At 39.5% G+C, this 20,164-nt stretch overlaps 1 protein-coding gene across 3 annotated transcripts in view; it reads left to right on the forward strand.

The window, feature by feature from the left end:
* The first annotated feature begins 395 nt into the window (after positions 1–395).
* C1GALT1 (core 1 synthase, glycoprotein-N-acetylgalactosamine 3-beta-galactosyltransferase 1) overlaps positions 396–20,164 on the forward strand; it is a 47,545-nt gene continuing 27,776 nt past the window's right edge. Inside the window, exons 1-2 of one of the 3 annotated variants that reach the window (XM_065938608.1) lie at positions 396–631; positions 1,088–1,182. Coding sequence is in view for 1 of the 3 variants with exons in the window: in XM_065938607.1 (XP_065794679.1) it covers positions 625–631 (7 nt within the window). In the remaining 2 variants the exon portion in view is untranslated. Of the gene's footprint in view, positions 632–1,087; positions 1,183–2,909; positions 3,058–20,164 lie in introns of those variants that run through there. The other 2 variants (XM_065938607.1, XM_065938609.1) reach the window with 2 other exon arrangements.

The raw sequence follows: 20,164 nt of genomic DNA on the forward strand, positions 1-20,164 counted from the left end.
AGAGGCCATAAGACTCAAGAGAGGGAAGAGCCTGTTTCTTGGACAAAGGTCCCAAGGGTATTCGCAGCCCTGTTCCCTGATGTTTCACTGCTTTGGACCCCCTCAAGGTCCGGAAGCTAGCGCAAGACCCTACAGCACCGCGAGGAAGGTGGAGGCCTCCACTGAGGTGCCGCAAGTGGGCTGTGACTACCCCTCATAGAAGATGCGACTTCCCAGACCCCTTCGCACAAGGGCGGGGCGTGCGCTCGGCCGCCAATCCCCGCGCCCGCACGTCGCCGTAGCGCCGCCCCACCCTGCCCCCTCTCGCTCCGCCCTTCCCTGGGGCTGGTGCGGCGGCGATGACGTCAGCGCTAGGAGACCCCTGGGTGGCGGCTGCGCCGTCGGCGGCCCGCGGCCGGAACGCGCTGCGGGGAGGGGCGGAGCGAGCGGGCGGGAGCGCGCGCTGGGCCCGCCTCGGCCGCCGCCGCCGCCGCCGCCGCTGCCGGGGAATAATCTGGGCGGCAGCGGGCGGCCCCGGCCAGCAGCCACGAGCCACTTCTGCGGCTGCCGAGCAGAGCGGAGGTCGCCGGTCTCGTGTCGTCCCCCTCTCCGCCCCCCAGGAGGGGCGAGAGGGAGCCGAGGCTGATGTCAGGTACGGCCGGCGGAGGCGCCCTCAGGCTGTAGGTCCAAGGTCTCGGGTCCCCTCGCCCTTCCCTCTGGGAGAGTGAATGTGGGGGGAGCGTGGAGGGTGGAACCCCACCCCTGGCGCCGCCAAACAGGTGTCTCGGAGTCGCAGCCCGGTCTGGGGACGTGCGGGCTCCTGAGGGAGGCGCGGGGCACTTCCTGCTCCCGGCGTCTCCGCGAACTGCCTTTGGGGCCGCCTGCCCGCCGGGCCGCTATTTTGTTGACTTGTAACCTCCTGTTAGTCGCAGGTCCTTCCCTTTCGCCCTCGGGTGCCCCTCGCCTCTTCGCGCGCCGCCTGCCGTCGGGTGGCGACGGTGAGGCGCGGGCTGCGCTCCGGACCGCGCGGCTGGACCACTTAGCGGTCCTGCCCCGCCGGGCCCTCCCCCCGCGGAGCTGCGGGCGCTCAGGTGTGGGCACCTTCCAGGAGAGCCGCCGGGCTGCCGCGTCGCGCCAGCGCCCAGCGAGCCGGAGCCTTGCGCAAGTGCTGGGGGACTGCCTCTGAGCTCTCTGGATCATCAGGTTTGTCTGGCTGATTTGTTCTTTTTAAATTCCCCTGCCTCTGGCAGAATAAGCTAGGCAGGTGTGTTGGGGCATTGCTCCGTGAAGGACGCGGGACGAGTTTTTTCCTTCCCGCCTTCCTCTCCCACCAGGTGTGATGGAATTAGTAGGTGCTGACAAACTGACTTTACGGCTTTGAATTTGGATACATTGTCTGCTGAGAAATTGAGTGAAATGTAGGGGTGGGGATTTATTCTTGCCCAGCACTTACCCTCTCTCTTTATTCTTATTTTCAAAAGACTGGAACTTAAGCATCACACGCCTTGGAAAAGTTGACTGGAGATTTATAATCTAGTTCTCTCAGTGCCTTGTAGTTATTGTGCTATATCGTTTTAGAGCATTTCAGATTGAACACTATTATCCTAACCATGAATTGGTTTCATCGTGGTTTTAAAACTTAGTTAAAAAGTTAGAATTTAATGCAATAGAGTGAGTGAGTAATTAGGCCAATGTGAAACGGACAGAAATGTGTTCATTTACCAGAAATTGGGCACTGAATATAGATAGCTCTGCCTGGGTAACTTCAAGTTATTTAATTCTGGTGTTAGTTTAGAGGGTGGGAATCTGAGTATTTAGGAGGTAAAACTAACTTTTTACACTTTAATCAGATAAACATCAAATGAGCCTTATGCACATGATGTGTGTTCTAAGTATTGTGTATAGTAATTGTATTTATTTCATTTTCTGCCAACCTTAGTGTATATTAATGTACAGTTTAAATGAATGTAAAGTTTAAAGCTACCAAACAGTTAACACTTTTTACCATATGTTAAGTAAGACAGTGATTTAGTAAGGAAAGTATGACTCACTCAAAATTCTTCACAGGAAAAGTGTGTGGTTTTTTAGTTATGGTGAAGAACTATTAGATGTTTCTCTTAAATTTCCCTGAAATTTGTGTTTTTCTGTATCTTTTTACTTTGGGTTCAGCATTTTAAAAATGTTTTGTGGGTACTACCCATTTAAAGATAGATATTCCCTTACATATGCTTTCTGAGGGGTACTGATTGTACTAGTTTGTATTTCTGAGTAAATTCAGTATCCAGAAATTATTAGAATATCACAAAGTCATTTAGGAGTACATATCAATTATGATGGCAGCCCACTCCAGTATTCTTGCCTGGAGAATCCCATGGACGGAGGAGCCTGGTGGGCTACATTAGTCCATAGGGTCACAAAGAGTCAGACACGACTGAGCGGCTTCACTTCTCTTCACTTAGTCATAGAAATAGAGAAGTGTGTCATTTAGGTATATGCAGTACTACTATTTGTGTATTGACTTGTGCTCACTAACATAAAAATTGCATTATACAACTTATACACTTTATGGACAATGGTGATTTTAGAGTCTCAGTATGGAGAAATCATTAATTGGAATTCTTGTGACAGTGCACCTATAAACAAACATTAAATAGAAAATGGACAACTTGATGCTGAAATTTAATTCTGATTCACTTAAAATTTTAAGCTTCCCAATACAACCATGTTAGTTTTACAATATTTGTTGAGATTTTAGTAAGGAGGCTAGTATAAAACTATAGCACAGTGGAAGGAATATGGCAAAATTCTTTTTAAAATAAGGGGGTTGGGTGGGGGGGGGAGATGCAGAATTCTTCCATGAAAGAAAAGTTAGCATTTTATCTTGAAATATAAATGAGTGTCGAATATGTACTTAAATTTTCATTTTACAGCTAATTCAGATGTCCTACAGGAAAATGCAGGCCAAAATCTATAATGTGTGAAAATAAGAAGCGTCCCTTGAAGAAAAAAATACAAAGCTGTTATATGTGAAATAGGGTAGCCTATAGGAAGATAGAAGAAACCAAAAAGAAAATCCAAGTAAGTGATCTAGACTCTGTAGTGTGAGCTACCTGGTACATTGAAGGGACATATTGAGGGCAGAAAGAGGTGGTATTAAATTAGGGAGATTCTGAAACAGGAAATCTGATTAGTTTACAATGAAAGCTACATGTTAAAATATTTAAACTGGTGCAGGTTGGATAATTGGCAGATTTGAAACTATGTACAGCTTGATAGACTCATTTGCATTTTTGGTCATTGTGTTAACTTCCTAGGGCTGCCTTAACAGAGTACAACACACTGAGTTATTTAAAACAACGGAAATTTATCATTTCACAGTTTTAGAGGTTCCAAGTCTGAAATGAAGGTGTTGACAGGGCCGCACTCTACCTTCTGTGGAGTTATCTGTTCTGTGCCTCTTAGCTGTGTGTGTCACTGGCATTCCTTAGCTTGAAGTTATATTACACGAGCCTCTGCCTCTGTTGTCACATGGCGTTCTCACTGTAGGTCTGTCTAATGTGGTGTTCTCCCCTTTTTGTAAGGACTTCAGTCATACTGAATTAGAGCCCACCCTGCTGCATTGTCTATTAAGTCGCTTTAGTCACGTCCAACTCTTTGCAACCCTTTGGACTGTAGCCCACTAGGCTTCTCTGTCCTTGAGATTCTCCAGTCAGGATGACTGAAGTGGGTTGCCTCCAGGGGATCTTCCCAACCCAGGGGCTGAAATGGCATCTAACATCTCCTGCGTTGTCAGGCAAGTTCTTTTACCACGAGCACCACCTGGGAAGGCTTTGGCACCATGTAGCAGACCCAATCAGAGGGGCACTGAGAACAGAGTAAATTCACTTACCTGCCTCAGTACCGACTATGTGCCAGGTCATAGAAGTAAAACAGCGACTAGGTGGACAGAAATCTCTGTCCTCATGGAACTGGCGTTCCAAAACCTTGGTTCTCCAGCTGTGGTCCCTGTAACCTCCGCATCACCTGGGAACTTGTCAGAAATGCACATTTTTAGGCTCTATTCTGCAGACTTGTTGATTCAGAAATTATTTTAACAAGCTTTTCAGGTGATTTCTGATGTAGACTCAGGTTTGAGAACCACTGATCAAGATGGAGAAAAGAGACAATAATCAAGATGAGTAAGTAAAATATGTAATATATTAGATGTTAACAGGCGCTGTCAGTAAGAGTAGAGTGGCTCAGGAAGACCCCCCCACCCCCCCAGCCCCAGAAGTAAAGGCCCGAAGGAGTTGAGGAGTAAGCCATGTGAGTATCTGGGTGAGTTGTGTTCCGACAGAGCACAGCAAGTATAAGGACCCTCAGGTATTTGAGGAACAGCAGAGTCCAAAGGTAGAACACAGCAAGGAGCAGATAGTATTAGGTCGGTTTTTGAAATTTCTGTTTGTTCCTTTTTAACCTGCAAAACCCAAATACTAGGAGAACAAGAGAAAAGTGTGGGGGTAGGATGCCAGGTTAAACCTAGTTGCCTATGTAAGAATAGACTAGTATATAATCTAGGTATATTTTATGCATTCATTTGGCAATATGTGAAGACATTTGAATCACAACTAGGGGGAGTGCTACTGATGTCTAGTGAGTATGGGCCTAGGATGCTGTTGAACATCTTACAGTGAACAGGGCACCCCCCACAACAGAGAATTACCCAGCTCAGAACGTAAATTATGTCAGGGTTAAGAAACATTGGCTTAATGGGATTTACATTAAGGTTGGGGCATGGATAGCAGAGGAAGGGTGTGTTATATAGATGGAAAAGACAGTGGGAATAGAGGAGCCCACTGCACTGAGGTGTTTATTGAACTGTAAATAGTTCAGAATTGCCGAAACATAAATTATAAGTAGGGGAGAGATGGGGGGTGCATACTGTACCTATATGGTAATGCAATTCTTTGAAAGCAAAGTTATGAAACAGTAGGAAAGCTAATATATTATTAGTTTTTTATTAAGCATCGTTCACCTTAAGGGTAGACTAGTATTTATATTTTATGTATTCATTATATAACTTTGTATTAATTTTTTCCAATATTTATAGCCTACACCGTTCATCTGCAAGTTTTTTCAAATTGTCATTAATCTCCAAAGAAGTTTTCCAGTATTTTTATTGAAAAATATCTGCATAAAAGTGAACCCAGCCAGTTCAAACCCATGTTGTTCAAGGGTCAACTGTAGTTACCTTTGATGAGAACCTGGGGTAGAGATGGGAATGAAAACATACTCTTTTCTGTATGTATGTGTATGTATGTATATATGTACAAATGTGTATATGTATGTTTAATCTATGTTTTCAGTTTGGGTTTGTTTTGTTTCCTATACATTAGCAATACCTTACTAACAAAAAATTGTAATTGCCAAATGTGCCAAGATTTTCCTAATTAGTGCAAATCAACCATTTTTCTTAACATCTACAGCATAGTCTCTGTTAGAGATGTACCATATATATTTTTTAAACTAGCTCCTCACCAGCAAATATCTGTGGCTATGGCTGCCACGAATATCTTTGCATGGTTCTGTGTTTGTGTCCATAAGAAAAATTTCTGATGACGAAATAATGTGTCAAGGCACACTTGAGAAAGTTTACAGATGCTGTCAAACTGCTCTTCTAAAAAGACAGCATGTGTGTTCTGAGGAACAACATAGGAGAGTCAGTTTTCTCTCATGTCTGTGTCAATACTGGCTGTTACTAAGCTTAACATTTTTTGCCATTCTGATAGGTTAAGAATAGTATCTCTTCATTTGAGGTTTACATTTCTGTAATATGAGTGAAATGTGAACATCCTTGACCATTGTATTTTTTTTCATTCAAATCCTTTACTTTTTTAAGCTTGTTATATTAAGTTGATTACCTTCTTTATGATAGTTTTTGTTATTTTTTGCTGTACAGATTTTTTTAAACATTTTATACAAAACGTACATTTGAACTAGCAGTTTCACTGCCAGTTAATTAAATGAATATCCTCATACAGTTTTACTATATTTATACCTTTTGGGATTTGAAAAAAATCTCGGTTCATGATATAAAAATGTAAAAAGATGTTTTCTTCTAGTTTTGTTTTAATTTCATTTTTTTTAAGTATTGAAATCTTAGAAACAGTCAGAATTTGAGAGAAATAGGTGGAGATCCAGATGGTTGCTTTTTTATCTTTTCCCCCAAAGATTATTATTTCAATATCCTTTCTTGAATAAGCCATCTTTTTCTTGATTTGAAATGCTATGTGTACTATGCATTAAGTTTCCCTACGTACTTGGTTTTGTTTTTTTTTTTTTAACAGACTCTATTTCAGTCTGATAAGGACCACCAGGGATATCTGTCTTTAGGCTAACAAAGTGAGGTTAATTAACTTGCTGCTGAGAGGGAGATCACACACCAGAGGAACTGCCAGAAGGGATAGTGTTATTATAGGATTCTGGGGAGGGGTGGAGTTTAGACAAAATTTAAATGAAGCAATATCTGATAAGTTTAAAGCACAGCAAGACTGTGTACTGGGTTAATTAACATCAGGCCTGAGCTGAGAAACAGACTTAAGAGTCCCGTTTCCTTGGAGACTACAAAGTTAAGATAAATGTGTGGAATGTTGTGTCTGGGAAACCCTTATCTGAAGCTCCGGGTTAGAAATTGAGGCTGCTTCTGATTAATGATTCATCATCCATGCAAGAGTGGGGTGTTCCTGTCTCACTGATACACTTTCAAATAATTCTGACAGTCTGTAGAGAAAAAAGGTTTCACAGCAGTATGTGTTTAGTATGAATTAATAGAAGCATTAAAAACATTTTTTCCAATCCACAGGTACACTGATGTGCCTGTTCAGCCAGAATATCAAATTGTTTTAATTACTCTACCACATGTTATACTCACATGATTATTTTTCCAAATAACATATAAAATAATTTTTACCACGTTATTTAATTTTTAAAAATCTTGTGTCTTAAGTAGATCTGCCTAGATTTAGTCCACCCTCACACCCCTTTCCCAGGTATACGCCTCAGATTTTTTTAATGTGGACCATTTGTAAAGTCTTTTTTGAAATTGTTGCAGTATTGCTTCTGCTTTATGTTTTTTGGGTTTTTGGCCACAAGGCATATGGAATCTTAGCTCCTCAGCCAGGGATTGAACTTACACTCCCTGCATTGGGAAGCAAAGTCTTAACCACTGGACCACCAGGGAAGTCCTTACTCACATGTTTATTTTTCCAATCTTTTCAGTTACATTATTTAACTTTTAAATACCTTATGTTTTAGTTGGGATGACATTATGTATATATAATTTACCATCTTAATCATTCTTAAGTGTACAATTCAATGATGTCAAGTACATTTAACTTGTGCCAACCATGACCACCATCTTCCAGAGTTCTCATCTTATAAAACTCAAACTTCCTACCCATTAAATAGTAGCTCCACTTTCTCCTCTCCTACCATTCCCTGGAAATCACCATTCTACTTTCTGTCTTTATGATTTTAGCTAAGTTTCTCATATAAGTGAGATTATTATATAGTATTTGTCTTTTTGTGACTGGCTTCTTTCATTTAGCACAACATGCTGAAGGCTCATCCATGTTGTAGCATATGTCAAAATTTCTTTACTTTAAAAGGCTGAATAATATTCCATCATGTATATATAACACATTTGGCATATCCATTCAACCATTTGGGTTGCTTCCACATATTATGACAATGCTGCTATAAAAATGGGTATACAGATATCTCTTTGAGACCCTGCTTTGAATTCTTTTGAGCATATACCCAGAAATGGAATTGTTGGATCATGTGGTAATTCTATTTTAATTTTTTCCACATGCTCTTTCCTGCAGTTGCTGTATTATTCTATATTCCCACTGGTAGCACACAAACATTTTCATTTCTCCACATCCTCACCAAGACTTGTTATTTTCTGGGGTTTTTTTCTTTTGATAGTAGCTGTCATTAATGGATATGAAGCCGTATCTAATTGTGGTTTTGGTTAGCATTTCCCTAATGATAAGTGATGTTGAGCATTTTATTTCATGCTCAATGTGTTCATGCCTATTGGCATTTGTGTATCTTCTTTGGAGAAGTTATCTATTTAAGACCTTTACCTGTTTTTGAATTGTGTTTTTGTTGTTATTGTTAAGCTTTAGGAGTCCTGTATATATTCTGGATGTTAATCCCTTACCAGATACATTTGCAAATGTGTTCTCCCATTCTTTGGATTGCCTTCTTACTCTATTGATAATACCTTTTGATGCACAAATTGTTTTTATAAAGCCAAGTTTGACTGCCTTTTCTTTTGATGCATGCACTTTTGCTGTCATATCCAAAAAATAATTGCCAACTCCAGTGTTGGGAAACTTTTGTCTTATGTTTTCTTCTAAGAGTTTTATACATTTAGATCTTACTTTAGGTCTTTGATCCATTTTAATTTTTGTATATGGTGTAAAGTAGGGGTCCCGTTTCATTCTTCAATGTGTGGATATCCAGTTTTCTCAGTACTTTTTGTTTAATAGACTGTCCTTTGTCCAGTGAATGGACTTGGTCCTCTTGTCAAAAATCTTTTGACCATGAATGTGAGGATGTATTTCTGGGTTGTCTGTTTTGTTCCACTGGGCTGTGTATCAGTATCACCCTGTTTTGATCACTGAAGCTTTTTGGTAAGTTTTGCAATTAGAAAGTATGTGTCTTCCAATTTTATTCTTCAAGATTGTTTTGACTCTTTGGGGTACTTTGACATCCCATATAAATTCTATGATGGGTAATTCTGTTTCTTAAAAAAGTAACATTGGATTTTGATACAAATTGCATTGAACTTATAGATCACTTTAAATAGTATTGATAACAATATTAAATCTTCCAATCCATGAACATGGGATGTCTTTCTGTTTGTCTCTTTAATTTCTGCTGAAGATGCAAAAAATATTAATGTTCTCATTGAAAAGTAACAAAAAAGGTATTTTCACTTTCGATCTTCTGAATCTGAAATTGGAATAGTTTTTAAAATAGAGATGTCTTTTCACCTTGCTTATAGTCTCCTTTGTTGTGCAAAAGCTTTTACGTTTCATTAGGTCCCATTTGTTTATTTTTGCTTTTATTTCCAATATTCTGGGAGGTGTGAGTCATAGAGGATCCTGCTGTGATTTATGTCGGAGAGTGTTTTGCCTATGTTCTCCTTTAGGAGTTTTATAGTTTCTGGCCTTACCTTTAGATCTTTAATCCATTTTGAGTTTATTTTTGTGTATGGTGTTAGAAAGTGTTCTAGTTATAAGCAAGATGAAAAGACAGCCCTCAGATTGGGAGAAAAAAAAAAAAACTACAGAAATAGAAAATATTAACAAATAGCCTTCACCTCTATTTTATTTTTTTTTCATTTATTTTTATTAGTTGGAGGCTAATTACTTTACAATATTGTAGTGGGTTTTGTCATACATTGACATGAATCAGCCATGGATTTACATGTATTCCCCATCCCGATCCCCCCTCCCACCTCCCTCTGCACCCGATTCCTCTGGGTCCTCCCAGTGCACCAGGCCTGAGCACTTGTCTCATGCATCCAACCTGGGCTGGTGATCTGTTTCACCATAGATAATATACATGTTTCGATGCTGTTCTCTCGAAACATCCCACCCTTGCCTTCTCCCACAGAATCCAAAAGTCTGTTCTGTACATCTGTGTCTCTTTTTCTGTTTTGCATATAAGGTTATCGTTACCATCTTTCTAAATTCCATATATATGTGTTAGTATGCTATAATGTTTTTTATTTTTCTGGCTTACTTCACTCTGTATAATGGGCTCCAGTTTCATCCATCTCATTAGAACTGGTTCAAATTAATTCTTTTTAACAGCTGAGTAATATTCCATGGTGTATATGTACCACAGCTTCCTTATCCATTCGTCTGCTGATGGGCATCTAGGTTGCTTCCATGTCCTGGCTATTATAAACAGTGCTGTGATGAACACTGGGGTGCACGTGTCTCTTTCAGATCTGGTTTCCTCGGTGTGTATGCCCAGAAGTGGGATTGCTGGGTCATATGGCAGTTCTATTTCCAGTTTTTTAAGGAATCTCCACACTGTTCTCCATAGTGGCTGTACTAGTTTGCATTCCCATCAACAGTGTAAGAGGGTTCCCTTTTCTCCACACCCTCTCCAGCATTTATTGTTTGTAGACTTTTGGATAGCAGCCATCCTGACTGGTGTGTAATGGTACCTCATTGTGGTTTTGATTTGCATTTCTCTGATAATGAGTGATGTTGAGCATCTTTTCACGTGTTTGTTAGCCATCTGTATGTCTTCTTTGGAGAAATGTCTGTTTAGTTCTTTGGCCCATTTTTTGATTGGGTCATTTATTTTTCTGGAATTGAGCTGCAGGAGTTGCTTGTATATTTTTGAGATTAGTCCTTTGTCTGTTGCTTCGTTTGCTTTTATTTTCTCCCAATCTGAGGGCTGTCTTTTCACCTTGCTTATGGTTAGATACTGAGGAGATAGGTATAAAAGTGTCATAGCTGTTGTTCTTGAAGAATGTAGGGGAAAGAGATGCACATACACACTATGTATGCACATACATACTATGATGCAGTGTTGAGTATCTAGTAGGAAATGTGAATGAAGGAACAAGGAAACATTTGATGGAAGAGCAGTTAATTTGATCATGGGTGATGGATAAGACTGGTCATGACAAGTGCTGAAACCAAGGTAACCATGAAAGATAATCTTGCATTTATCTGGTAGACATAACTGAGGCAGGCACTCCAGACAGAAAGAATAGAATGGCCAAAGTCATCCATATGAAAGACCATAGCAGCTTGGAGAATGTCTGAATAGAGGCTTCAGGTAAACTAGAGCTAGATCTTGTTCTCCAAGTAAGCAGGATGGGCATGATCCTGTGGCACTGGGAAGCATTTTTTAAAAATAAGACTGCTATGTGAAGCCTTTATTAGTTGTTGGGAAAGAGCAATAAAAGAGCTGAGCCCAAGGGAAAATTATCAAGGAATGGAGGGAGAAAAGTGTCCACAGAGTATAAAATAGATGTGGAAATATAATCAGGTTTGTGGACTTGGGGCATGAATAAGGACATGCCCTCTCATTTCAAATCAGCTGACATTTTTTGTACCACTGTCTTGTGAAAAGCATCATAGTCAGCAACTCTGAGAGGTAGGAAACTATTTCTTGTCTTCTGGGAGTTTACATCCTGTAAACATGAGAAAATATACCAATGACTGAATCCTTAGTTCCTAAGATAGTATTTGATACATTGAAAGGTACTCAGTCAGTAGCGCCTCCCAAAGATTTTGTAAAACCTCACAGTCATGTTAAAAATCTCAAAAAAGTTGTGTAAATCTCAAAGTGTAATTCTGCTTTTAAAAAAATATTCCCACCAGTTCTAGGTTAAAAGATCAAAATGTGAGAATGCCTTTTGCTGTTCTATGAGTTTCACAAATATTTTTTGCATCCTCAGTGATTTCTGTAATATCCAAAGTTAGTGCTATATTATACTGCTTTATATCAAATTGAAGAAAGAGAGAAGGGGAAAAAGTGCCATACAGATTTCTTTTCACCTCTGCTCTACTTAGTGACTAACGCTCAGACTGGGATTTCCAAACATGAGTATGCCTACCAGTAATTCAAAGAGAGTTAAATCTAAACCCAATGAAAAGAGCACTGAACTAAGGAAAAAGGCTTACTTTAAACATTACTCTTTGAGTCAAGAAGGAAAGTCGAAAACATCATGTTCCTTTTTGAGTTTTATTCACCCAGAAATCAGAACTCTTAAGTCTCTATTTATTTCATGATGTAGCAAGCTATCAGCCACCATTCAGTATTTTTGGAGAGAAAAAATTTGTTTCAAAATAATGCAGTAATTAATTCTCAAAGTGTGATCCAAGAAAAGTGAAGTCCTTTATATTGTTTTAGGAGGTTGATAAAGTCAGTCTATTTATACTAATATCAATACATTATTTGCTTTTCTTTACTCATTCTCATATAAGTTTGCAGTCAGGTTTTTTAAGTAGCTACATAATATATGATATTGCAGCAAATTGAATGCAGAAGGAGATATGGAGTTCCAGATCCAGGTGGCTTCTATTAAACCAGATGCTGACATTTGCAAAATTTTAAGCAATGCTACTCTTCTCAATAAGTTTTTTAGAAAATATAATTTTTTTTCATAAAATAAGTTGTAAACAGGTAGTTGTAAACATAACTTATAAAACAGGTAGTGGATTTGTCACTACTATTTATGAATTAATATATATTTTCATTTTAATTTTTAATACAAATCTAATCAATAGATGTAACCCACATAAAAGCTGTTAGATCTTCCATGATGCAAGAGTTTAAAGGGATCTTGAGACTAAATTTTTTGAGAACCACACAAGTAATGTATGAGCTTGCTTGGTGGCTCAGACGGTAATGAATCTGCCCCCTGGTTTGGGAAGATCCCCTGGAGAAGGGAATGGCTACCACTCCAGTGTTCATATTCATCGCACTCAATTTGGAAAAATTTTGGAAAGAAAAATAGTTGCCACTAATTCCACCACTGAAATTAGAAATTAGAGTTGAAATTAGAAATGAGAAATTTTTAACATTTTGGTATATATATATATGTTTTAGTTGCTTTTTTTAGGATAGATTTTATTTAAAGCACAGAACCATAATAATATTATATATAAAACTTTGCATCCTTTTTTCACTTGCATGCTAACCGTATTTCCACGTTATGTAATTTGAAAAGTTTAGTGATTCTAAAATATTCTACCTAGTGAATGTGATAGTTAATATATATTATTGATTCTAATTTTTCACTATGAATCTTTCATTTAGTAGAGAATTGAGGGCTTTTATACAGGCATTGTTTAAATGCTTTTTTATATTTTATTAAAATGATTTCCTTCAGAGTTCAGCTACTAAGCTACAGTTTGAAGACATAGAGGGGAATACACTATAGAAAATTTTAAATTGTCTTGAGTTTTTAATGATACCAGATCAGGTCACTTGGCAAAATATCAAAAGTATCAGGAATTTATGTAACACTTTTAGCCTGTATCATGCTAGGGAAAGAGTAAATGAATGAATTTAAATCACTTAGAACAGTATTCTTTGCATTGAATCATCATTCAGTGTTACCTGTTTTTATTTGCTAGATCATATTTTATTATAGATTTGGCTGTTATTTTTAATGTTGTATTTCAGATATACAGATGACCAACTGAATGTTTCCCAGGTTCCAGACCTGCATCTTTTCACAGATGCTCTCTCATCATTTCTGCATCAGTTCCCTACTAGTGCTTTAAAATAGATACAGTGTGATTCACTGAATATTTGACCTGACCAAGCCTGTCATGTCTTTAAACTACCTTTACTTATCCTTCATTCTTATTGGATAGTTTGGCAGGGAATAAAATTGTAGGTTCAAAATCATTTTTTCTCCGAATTTTGAGAGAGTTTCTCCATTGCATTCAGCTTTCAACATTTTTTGAAAGTTCAAAACCATTGAATTCCTGATCTCTTATATGTGACCTTTTGCCCCTTTCTATGAGAGTTTACAGAATGGTTTTGTTGACTCAATTGTTGTGAAATTTTATTATAATGTATCTTTATGGGTCTGTTCTTATTCACTGTGCTAGGTATTACTGGATCTTTTCAGTCTGGAAATTTCCTTGAAATGTTTGGTTGTTGGTATTGTCCTCTCTCTTTATCTACATTTCTAATCTTTAGTTATCAGTTTTCTTGTTTTTCTATTACCTTGCCATTTTGCTCACTTTTAGGGTAATTTTCTTAACTTTTTCCTATAGCTGTTGTATTGAGTTTTTTTATTTTCTTATATTTTAATTTCTTGAAGTACTTTTCTTTTTTTTTTTCTTTTGGAACAGACCATGTTGAATCTTTGTCTTGCTTCTGTTTTATCTTTCAGTTATTTGGCTGAGAGGCATGTGAGATCTTAGCTTCCTGACCAGGGATCAAACCTGCATCCCCTGTACTGAAAGGCAAATTCTCAACTGCTGGACTGCCAAGAAAGTCCGCTGGACTTTTTATTATCAGGAAGAAAATTTTTAAGGTGCTGTCTTGTTCTTATTTCAAGAATATGATGGCATGATTTTTTTTTATCTTCCAGGATATTCATGATAGCTTTGGGTATTTTAAAGTTTTCATGTCATTACATAGTCCCTTTCAAGTTGCTTTAAATTTGACTATATTAATTTTTTTCTTTCATATTACAGGTTTTCTTTAAAATATCTGGTGACTCTTAATTGGCCATTTGTATTTTAGAGTAGATACTTAAAAGATAACTGAAATCTCTATACATGTCATTTTGCAATAAGGAATTCATGCTCTGAGCCACAGTCAGCTCAGTCAGGTTTTATTTTTGCTGACAGTATAGAGCTTCTCCATCTTTGGCTGCAAAGAATATAATCAGTCTGATTTCAGTATTGACCATCTAGTGATGTCCATGTGTAGAGCCTTCTCTTGTGTTGGTGGAAGAGGGTGTTTGCTGTGACCCGGTGTGTTCTCTTGGCAAGACTCTGTTAGCCTTTCCCCTGCTTCATTTTGTACTCCAAGGTCAAATTTGCCTGTTACTCCAGGTATCTTTAGATTTCCTGCTTTTGCATTCCAGCCCCCTATAATGAAAAGGACATCTTTTTTGGGTGTTAGTTCTACAAGGTCTTGTAGGTCTTCATAGAACCGTTCAGCTTCTTCAGCATTACTGGTTGGGGCACAGGCTTGGATTACTCTGATATTGAATGGTTGTCTTGGAAACAAACAGAGATCATTCTGTCATTTTTGAGATTGCACCCAAGTACTGCATTTTGGACTTTTTTCTTGACTATCAGGGCTACTCCATTTCTTCTAAGGGATTCTTGCAAATAATAGTAGATACAATGGTCTTAAATTCGCCCATTCCTCCTTACTGTAAAATTCAGACTTAAATGGAAGAAAGTAGGGAAAACCACTAGACTATCCAGGTATGACCTAAATCAAATCCCTTACAATTGATTATACAGTGGAAGCGACGAATAGATTCAAGGGATTAGATCTGACAAAGTGCCTGAAGAACTATGGATGGAGGTTCCTGACATTGTACAGGCAGCAGTGACCAAGACCATCCCCAAGAAAAAGAAATGCAAAAAGGCAAACTGGTTGTCTGAGAAGGGCTTACAAATAGGTGAGAAAGGAAGAGAAGCTAAAGGCAAAGGAAAAAAGGAAAGATATACCCACTTGAATGCAGATTTCCAAAAAAACCAAGGAGAGGTAAGAAAGTCTTCCTCAGTGATCAATGCAAAGAAATACAGGAAAACAATAGAATGGGGAAGACTAGAGATCTCTTCAAGAAAATTACAGATACCAAGGAAACATTTCAAAGATGGGTACAACAAAGGATATAATAAAATATTAGGTCTGTATGCACCTGACAGAAGCAGAAGATGTTAAGAAAAGGTGCAAGAATACACAGAACTGTACAACAAAGATCTTCATGACAAAGGAGGCAAGAATATACAATGGGGCAAAGACAGTCTCTTCAATAAATGGTGCTGGGAAGACTGGACAGCTACACTTAAAAGAATGAAATTAGAACACTTCCTAACACCATACACAAAGATAAACTCAAAATGAATTAAAGACCTAAATATAAGACCAGAAACTATAAAACTCTTAGAAGAAAACAGAGGCAGAACACTCAATGACATAAATCAAAGCAAGATCCTCTATGACCCACCTCCTAGAGTAATGGAAATAAAAACAAAAATAAACAAGTGGGACCTGATTAAACTTAAAAGCTTTTGCACAGCAAAGCAAGCTATATACAAGGTGAAAAGACATCCCTCAGAATGTGAGGAAATAATAACAAATGGAACAACTGACAGAGGATTAATTTCCAAAATATACAAGCAGCTCATACAACTCAATACCAGAAAACAAACAATGCAATCAAATTGGGAAAAAGACCTAAACAGACATTTCTCCAAAGAAGACATACAGATGGCTAAGAAACACATGAAAAGATGCTCAACATTGCTCATTATTAGAGAAATGCAAGTCCATTTAATATTTGTTGTAAAGCTGGTTTGGTGGTACTGAATTCTCTTAATTTTGCTTGTCTGAAAAGCTTTTGATTTCTCCAACAATTTTGAAAGAGATCCCTGCTGGGTACAGTAATCTTGGTTGTAAGTTTTTCCCTTTCAGTACTTTAAATAGATACTGCCATTCCCTTCTAGCCTGCAGAGTTTCTGCTGAAAGTTAAGCGTATGGGGTTTCCCTTGTATGTTACTTGTTGCTTCTCCCTTGCTGCTTTTAATATTCTTTCTTTGTGTTTAGCCTTTGTTAGTTTGATTAGTATGTGTCTTGGTGTGTTTCTCCTTGGTTTTATTCTGCATGGGACTCTTTGTGCCTCTTGGACTTGATTGACTATTTCCTTTTCCATGTTGGGGAAATTTTCAACTGTAATCTCTTCAAAAATTTTCTCGTACCCTTTCTTCTTCTCCTCTTCTAGGACCCATGTTATTTGAATATTGGTGCATTTGATATTGTCCCAGAGGTCTCTGAGACTGTCCTCAGTTCTTTTCATTCTTTTTACTTTATTCTGCTCTTCAGAAGTTATTTCCACCATTTTATCTTCCAGCTCACTGATTTGTTCTTCTGCTTCAGATATTCTAGTACTGACTCCTTCTAGAGTATTTTTAATTTCAGTAATTGTGTTGTTTGTCTCTGAATGTATATTCTTTAATTCTTCTAGATCTTTTTAAATTGATTCCTGCACTTTATCCATTTTGCTTTCCAGGTTTTTGACCATCTTTACTATTATTATTCTGAATTCTTTTTCAGGTAGTTTGCCTATTTCATCTTCATTTATTTGGACTTCTGTGTTTCTAGTTTGTTCCTTCATTTGTGTAGTATTTCTCTGCCTTTTCATTTTTTTTAAACTTACTGTGTTTGAGATCTCTTTTCCCAGGCTTCAAGGTTGAATTCTTTCTTCCTTTTGGTTTCTGACCTCTAAGATTGGTCCAGTGGTTTGTGTAAGCTTCTCACAGGTTGAGATTTGTGCTGAGTTTTGTTTGTTTTTCCTCTGATGGGCAAGGCTGAGTGATGGTTGGGTTTGTGATGATCTGTGATGATCTGCTGATGATTGGGTTTGTATTTTTGTTTTGTTTGTTGTTTAGATGCGGCATCCTGCACGGGGTGCTATTGGTGGTTGGGTGATGCCGAGTCTTATATTACCATGGTTTCCTTTGTGTGAGTTCTCACTATTTGATACCCCCTAGGGTTAATTCTCTGGTAGTATAGGGTCTTGGAGTCAGTGCTCCCACTCCAAAGGTTCAGGGCTTGATCTTTGGTCAGGAATGAAGATTCCACAAGTGGTTCGTTATGGAATTGAAGTGAAGTGAAGTGAAGTTGCTCAGTCGTGTCCGACTCTTTGCAACCCCATGGACTGTAACCTACCAGGCTTCTCCATCCTTGGGATTTTCTAGGCAAGAATACTGCAGTGGGTTGCCATTTCCTTCTCCAGGAGATCTTCCCGACCCAGGGATTGAACCCAGGTCTCCCGCATTATAGGCAGACGCTCTAAAGTGAGATTAAAACAAATATCCAAAAACAGGAAACCAAATATGAACCCCAGACAAATGGCAGTTACAAAATCAGGCAAATAATATTTAAAATAATGGAATATGCACATATATATAAATACCCATGAACTAAGTCAAAACAGTTCAACAAAAATAAAGTAAAATAGATTGACCCAATTAACAAAGGAAATAAAAAATTATATTTACCAGTTAAGAACAAAACTAACTAAAACACAAACTGGAAAACAAAACTAAAGCAAGGTGCCAAGTGAGGAATAAAGCAATGAAAACAAAACTAACAAATATGTTGAGAGGAACGGAAAGAAAGAATAGATATGCAAAGTTAAATAGAAGTAGATAAAGAAGATTTACATATATTAAAAATTAACTGCAAGGGGAAAAGAATAGTAGGAAAAGCAAACAAAGGAATAAATGTAGAAAAATAATAATCGTTTAAAAAAAATTAAAATTTAAAATTAAAAAGAGGGAGAAAAAAAAACTCCCCAAAACTGCAAATGCCTGATATAGAGACAGAGGTTTATAACAACAATAAAAAATGTGACTGGGAAAAAAAGGAAAAAACGTAGTTAGATTTCGTAGTGCCAATAAAATTGACAACTACAACTGGGGCAGAGCGGGGCGGGTGGCGGGGAAAAGAAAAAATCCAAAAGAATCTACAGAACGTGTCAAAACTTAAGAATAATAAATGCTTTTCTTGAGTCACTGCTGTCCGAGTCCTTTCCCAGCTGGGAGTCACAGCCCACCTCACCCCCCGAGGACGCCCTCCAACACTGCTGATCTCTGGGCCTGCTGTGGGGGCAGCTCGGATTCTCATCTGCTGCTACTCTGTGTTCTTGCCTCCAGCGTTCACAGCTATCAGAACTGGTGCTTTTTCTTTTGCGGGAGCTCTCAACGATCTTTTGTATATTCCACAGACAGAGTCTGCCTGGTTGATCATGTGGATTTAATCTGAATGTGTACAGCTGGTGAGAGGGTGTTGGGTCTTCTTCCTCAGTCACACTGCCCCTGGGTTTCAATTGTGGGTTTATTTCCACCTCTGCATGTGGGTCATCCACTGGGGTTTGCTCCTGAGGCTGCCCTGGAGGACTTGGGTTTGCCCCTCTGAGGGCCAGGTGTGGAGGCCGTGCAACTGCTTGGGTCTCAGGGGTTCTGGCAGCACCAGGTCCTCAGGGGGGTTGGCAGCTAGGGCAGCAGGAAATACAGTGCTCTAGAAGGGCATGGCAACCAGTGTTGGCCAATACGCTCCAGTGTTCTTGCCTGGAGAACTCCCCTCCCTGACAGAGAAGCCTGGCAGGTCACAGTCCACAGGGTCACAACGAGTCAGACACTTCGAGCATAGGCACAAGGCTTTTTTGCCTGTGGCATCTCTGCCCCAGTGAGTGTTGAGCGTGAAGGTGGCGCAGCTGCTTGACTTGAGGGGGCCCTGGTGGCGCCAAGTGTGCAGGGACACAGACTGCCTCCGTCACGGGAGTTACGGCACTTTCTCAAGCCTCATGTAGCTGGCGATGAGAAGGCCCCTTTGACCAGTCTTTCCCCGTAGCTCCGCCTGTTCAGGCACTTAGAGGGCTCCCTTGCCTGGGGTGCTCCTCTGTTGTCCAGTGCATGAGGCACATAGAGGGGCCCCCGACTGGGGTCCTTCTCTGTAGATCAGTGCATCAGGCGTCTGATGAGCCAGCCTCTCTATGGTTCAGCTGCCAGTGCTGGTGTGTTGGGGGGATAGAGGCTATGGTGAGGACTCCACCCCCTGTGCATGACTCAGCAGTGTCGCTTAGCTTCCATGGCTGCCCAGCTTTCCTCCACAGGCATTTCCCACCACAATCTCCTCCCTCACATCCCACTCTCCACAGTCAACAGCAGCCCTCCTCCTGGGATTGCTCCACAATCCCTAAACTCCAGCTCCCAGCCTCTGCACTATCTAGGGTATGTATGGCTGCGGCAAGGACTGACCGATTCTCATTCTATTTAGGCTGCCACAGATCAGCTGTTTTCCTCTCAGCCTTACGAGTTTCTCCTCTGACTCAGACAGTTGCCCCAGTGTGGGGATCAGACCCCTGCTTCAGTTCCCCTACCTGCCGAGGGCAGCTCCAGTCCTACTAACACTCCTGTTTTCCCCTTAGTTCCTTCATCCTACCGAGTCTTGCGTGGGTCTATATAGTCTTTTCTGCTGGTCACGTACTCCTGTCCATTCTCAGCTGGTGTTCTGCGTGCACTTCTGTGTCTGAAGGTATAGTCCTGATGATCCATGGAGAGAGATGTACTCCACATCCAGCTACCCCTCTGCCATCTTCTTCCTCCCCCTGGATTATATCTTTAAGTAGATAATGTACCAAGGATGTGTGGACACTAAGTCCTTTGCATATTTGAGAATATCTTCATGTTACATGGATTTTTGAATGACGATTTGCTGAATCTTTAGGTCTATGGGCATGTTTTTCCCCTCAGAAGTTTAGGAGTTTTGCACTGTTTCTTTTGACATATGAGGATACAGAGGAGAAAGTTGCCTAATAATTTTTTCCTTATATGTATGCCTGTTTTTTTGCCTTTGACATGCGTTGTTTGTCCTGGATACTTAGAGTTTTGTT

Source organism: Muntiacus reevesi, chromosome 6 (assembly GCF_963930625.1).
Source record: "Muntiacus reevesi chromosome 6, mMunRee1.1, whole genome shotgun sequence".
NCBI classification, from domain to species: Eukaryota; Metazoa; Chordata; class Mammalia; order Artiodactyla; family Cervidae; genus Muntiacus; species Muntiacus reevesi.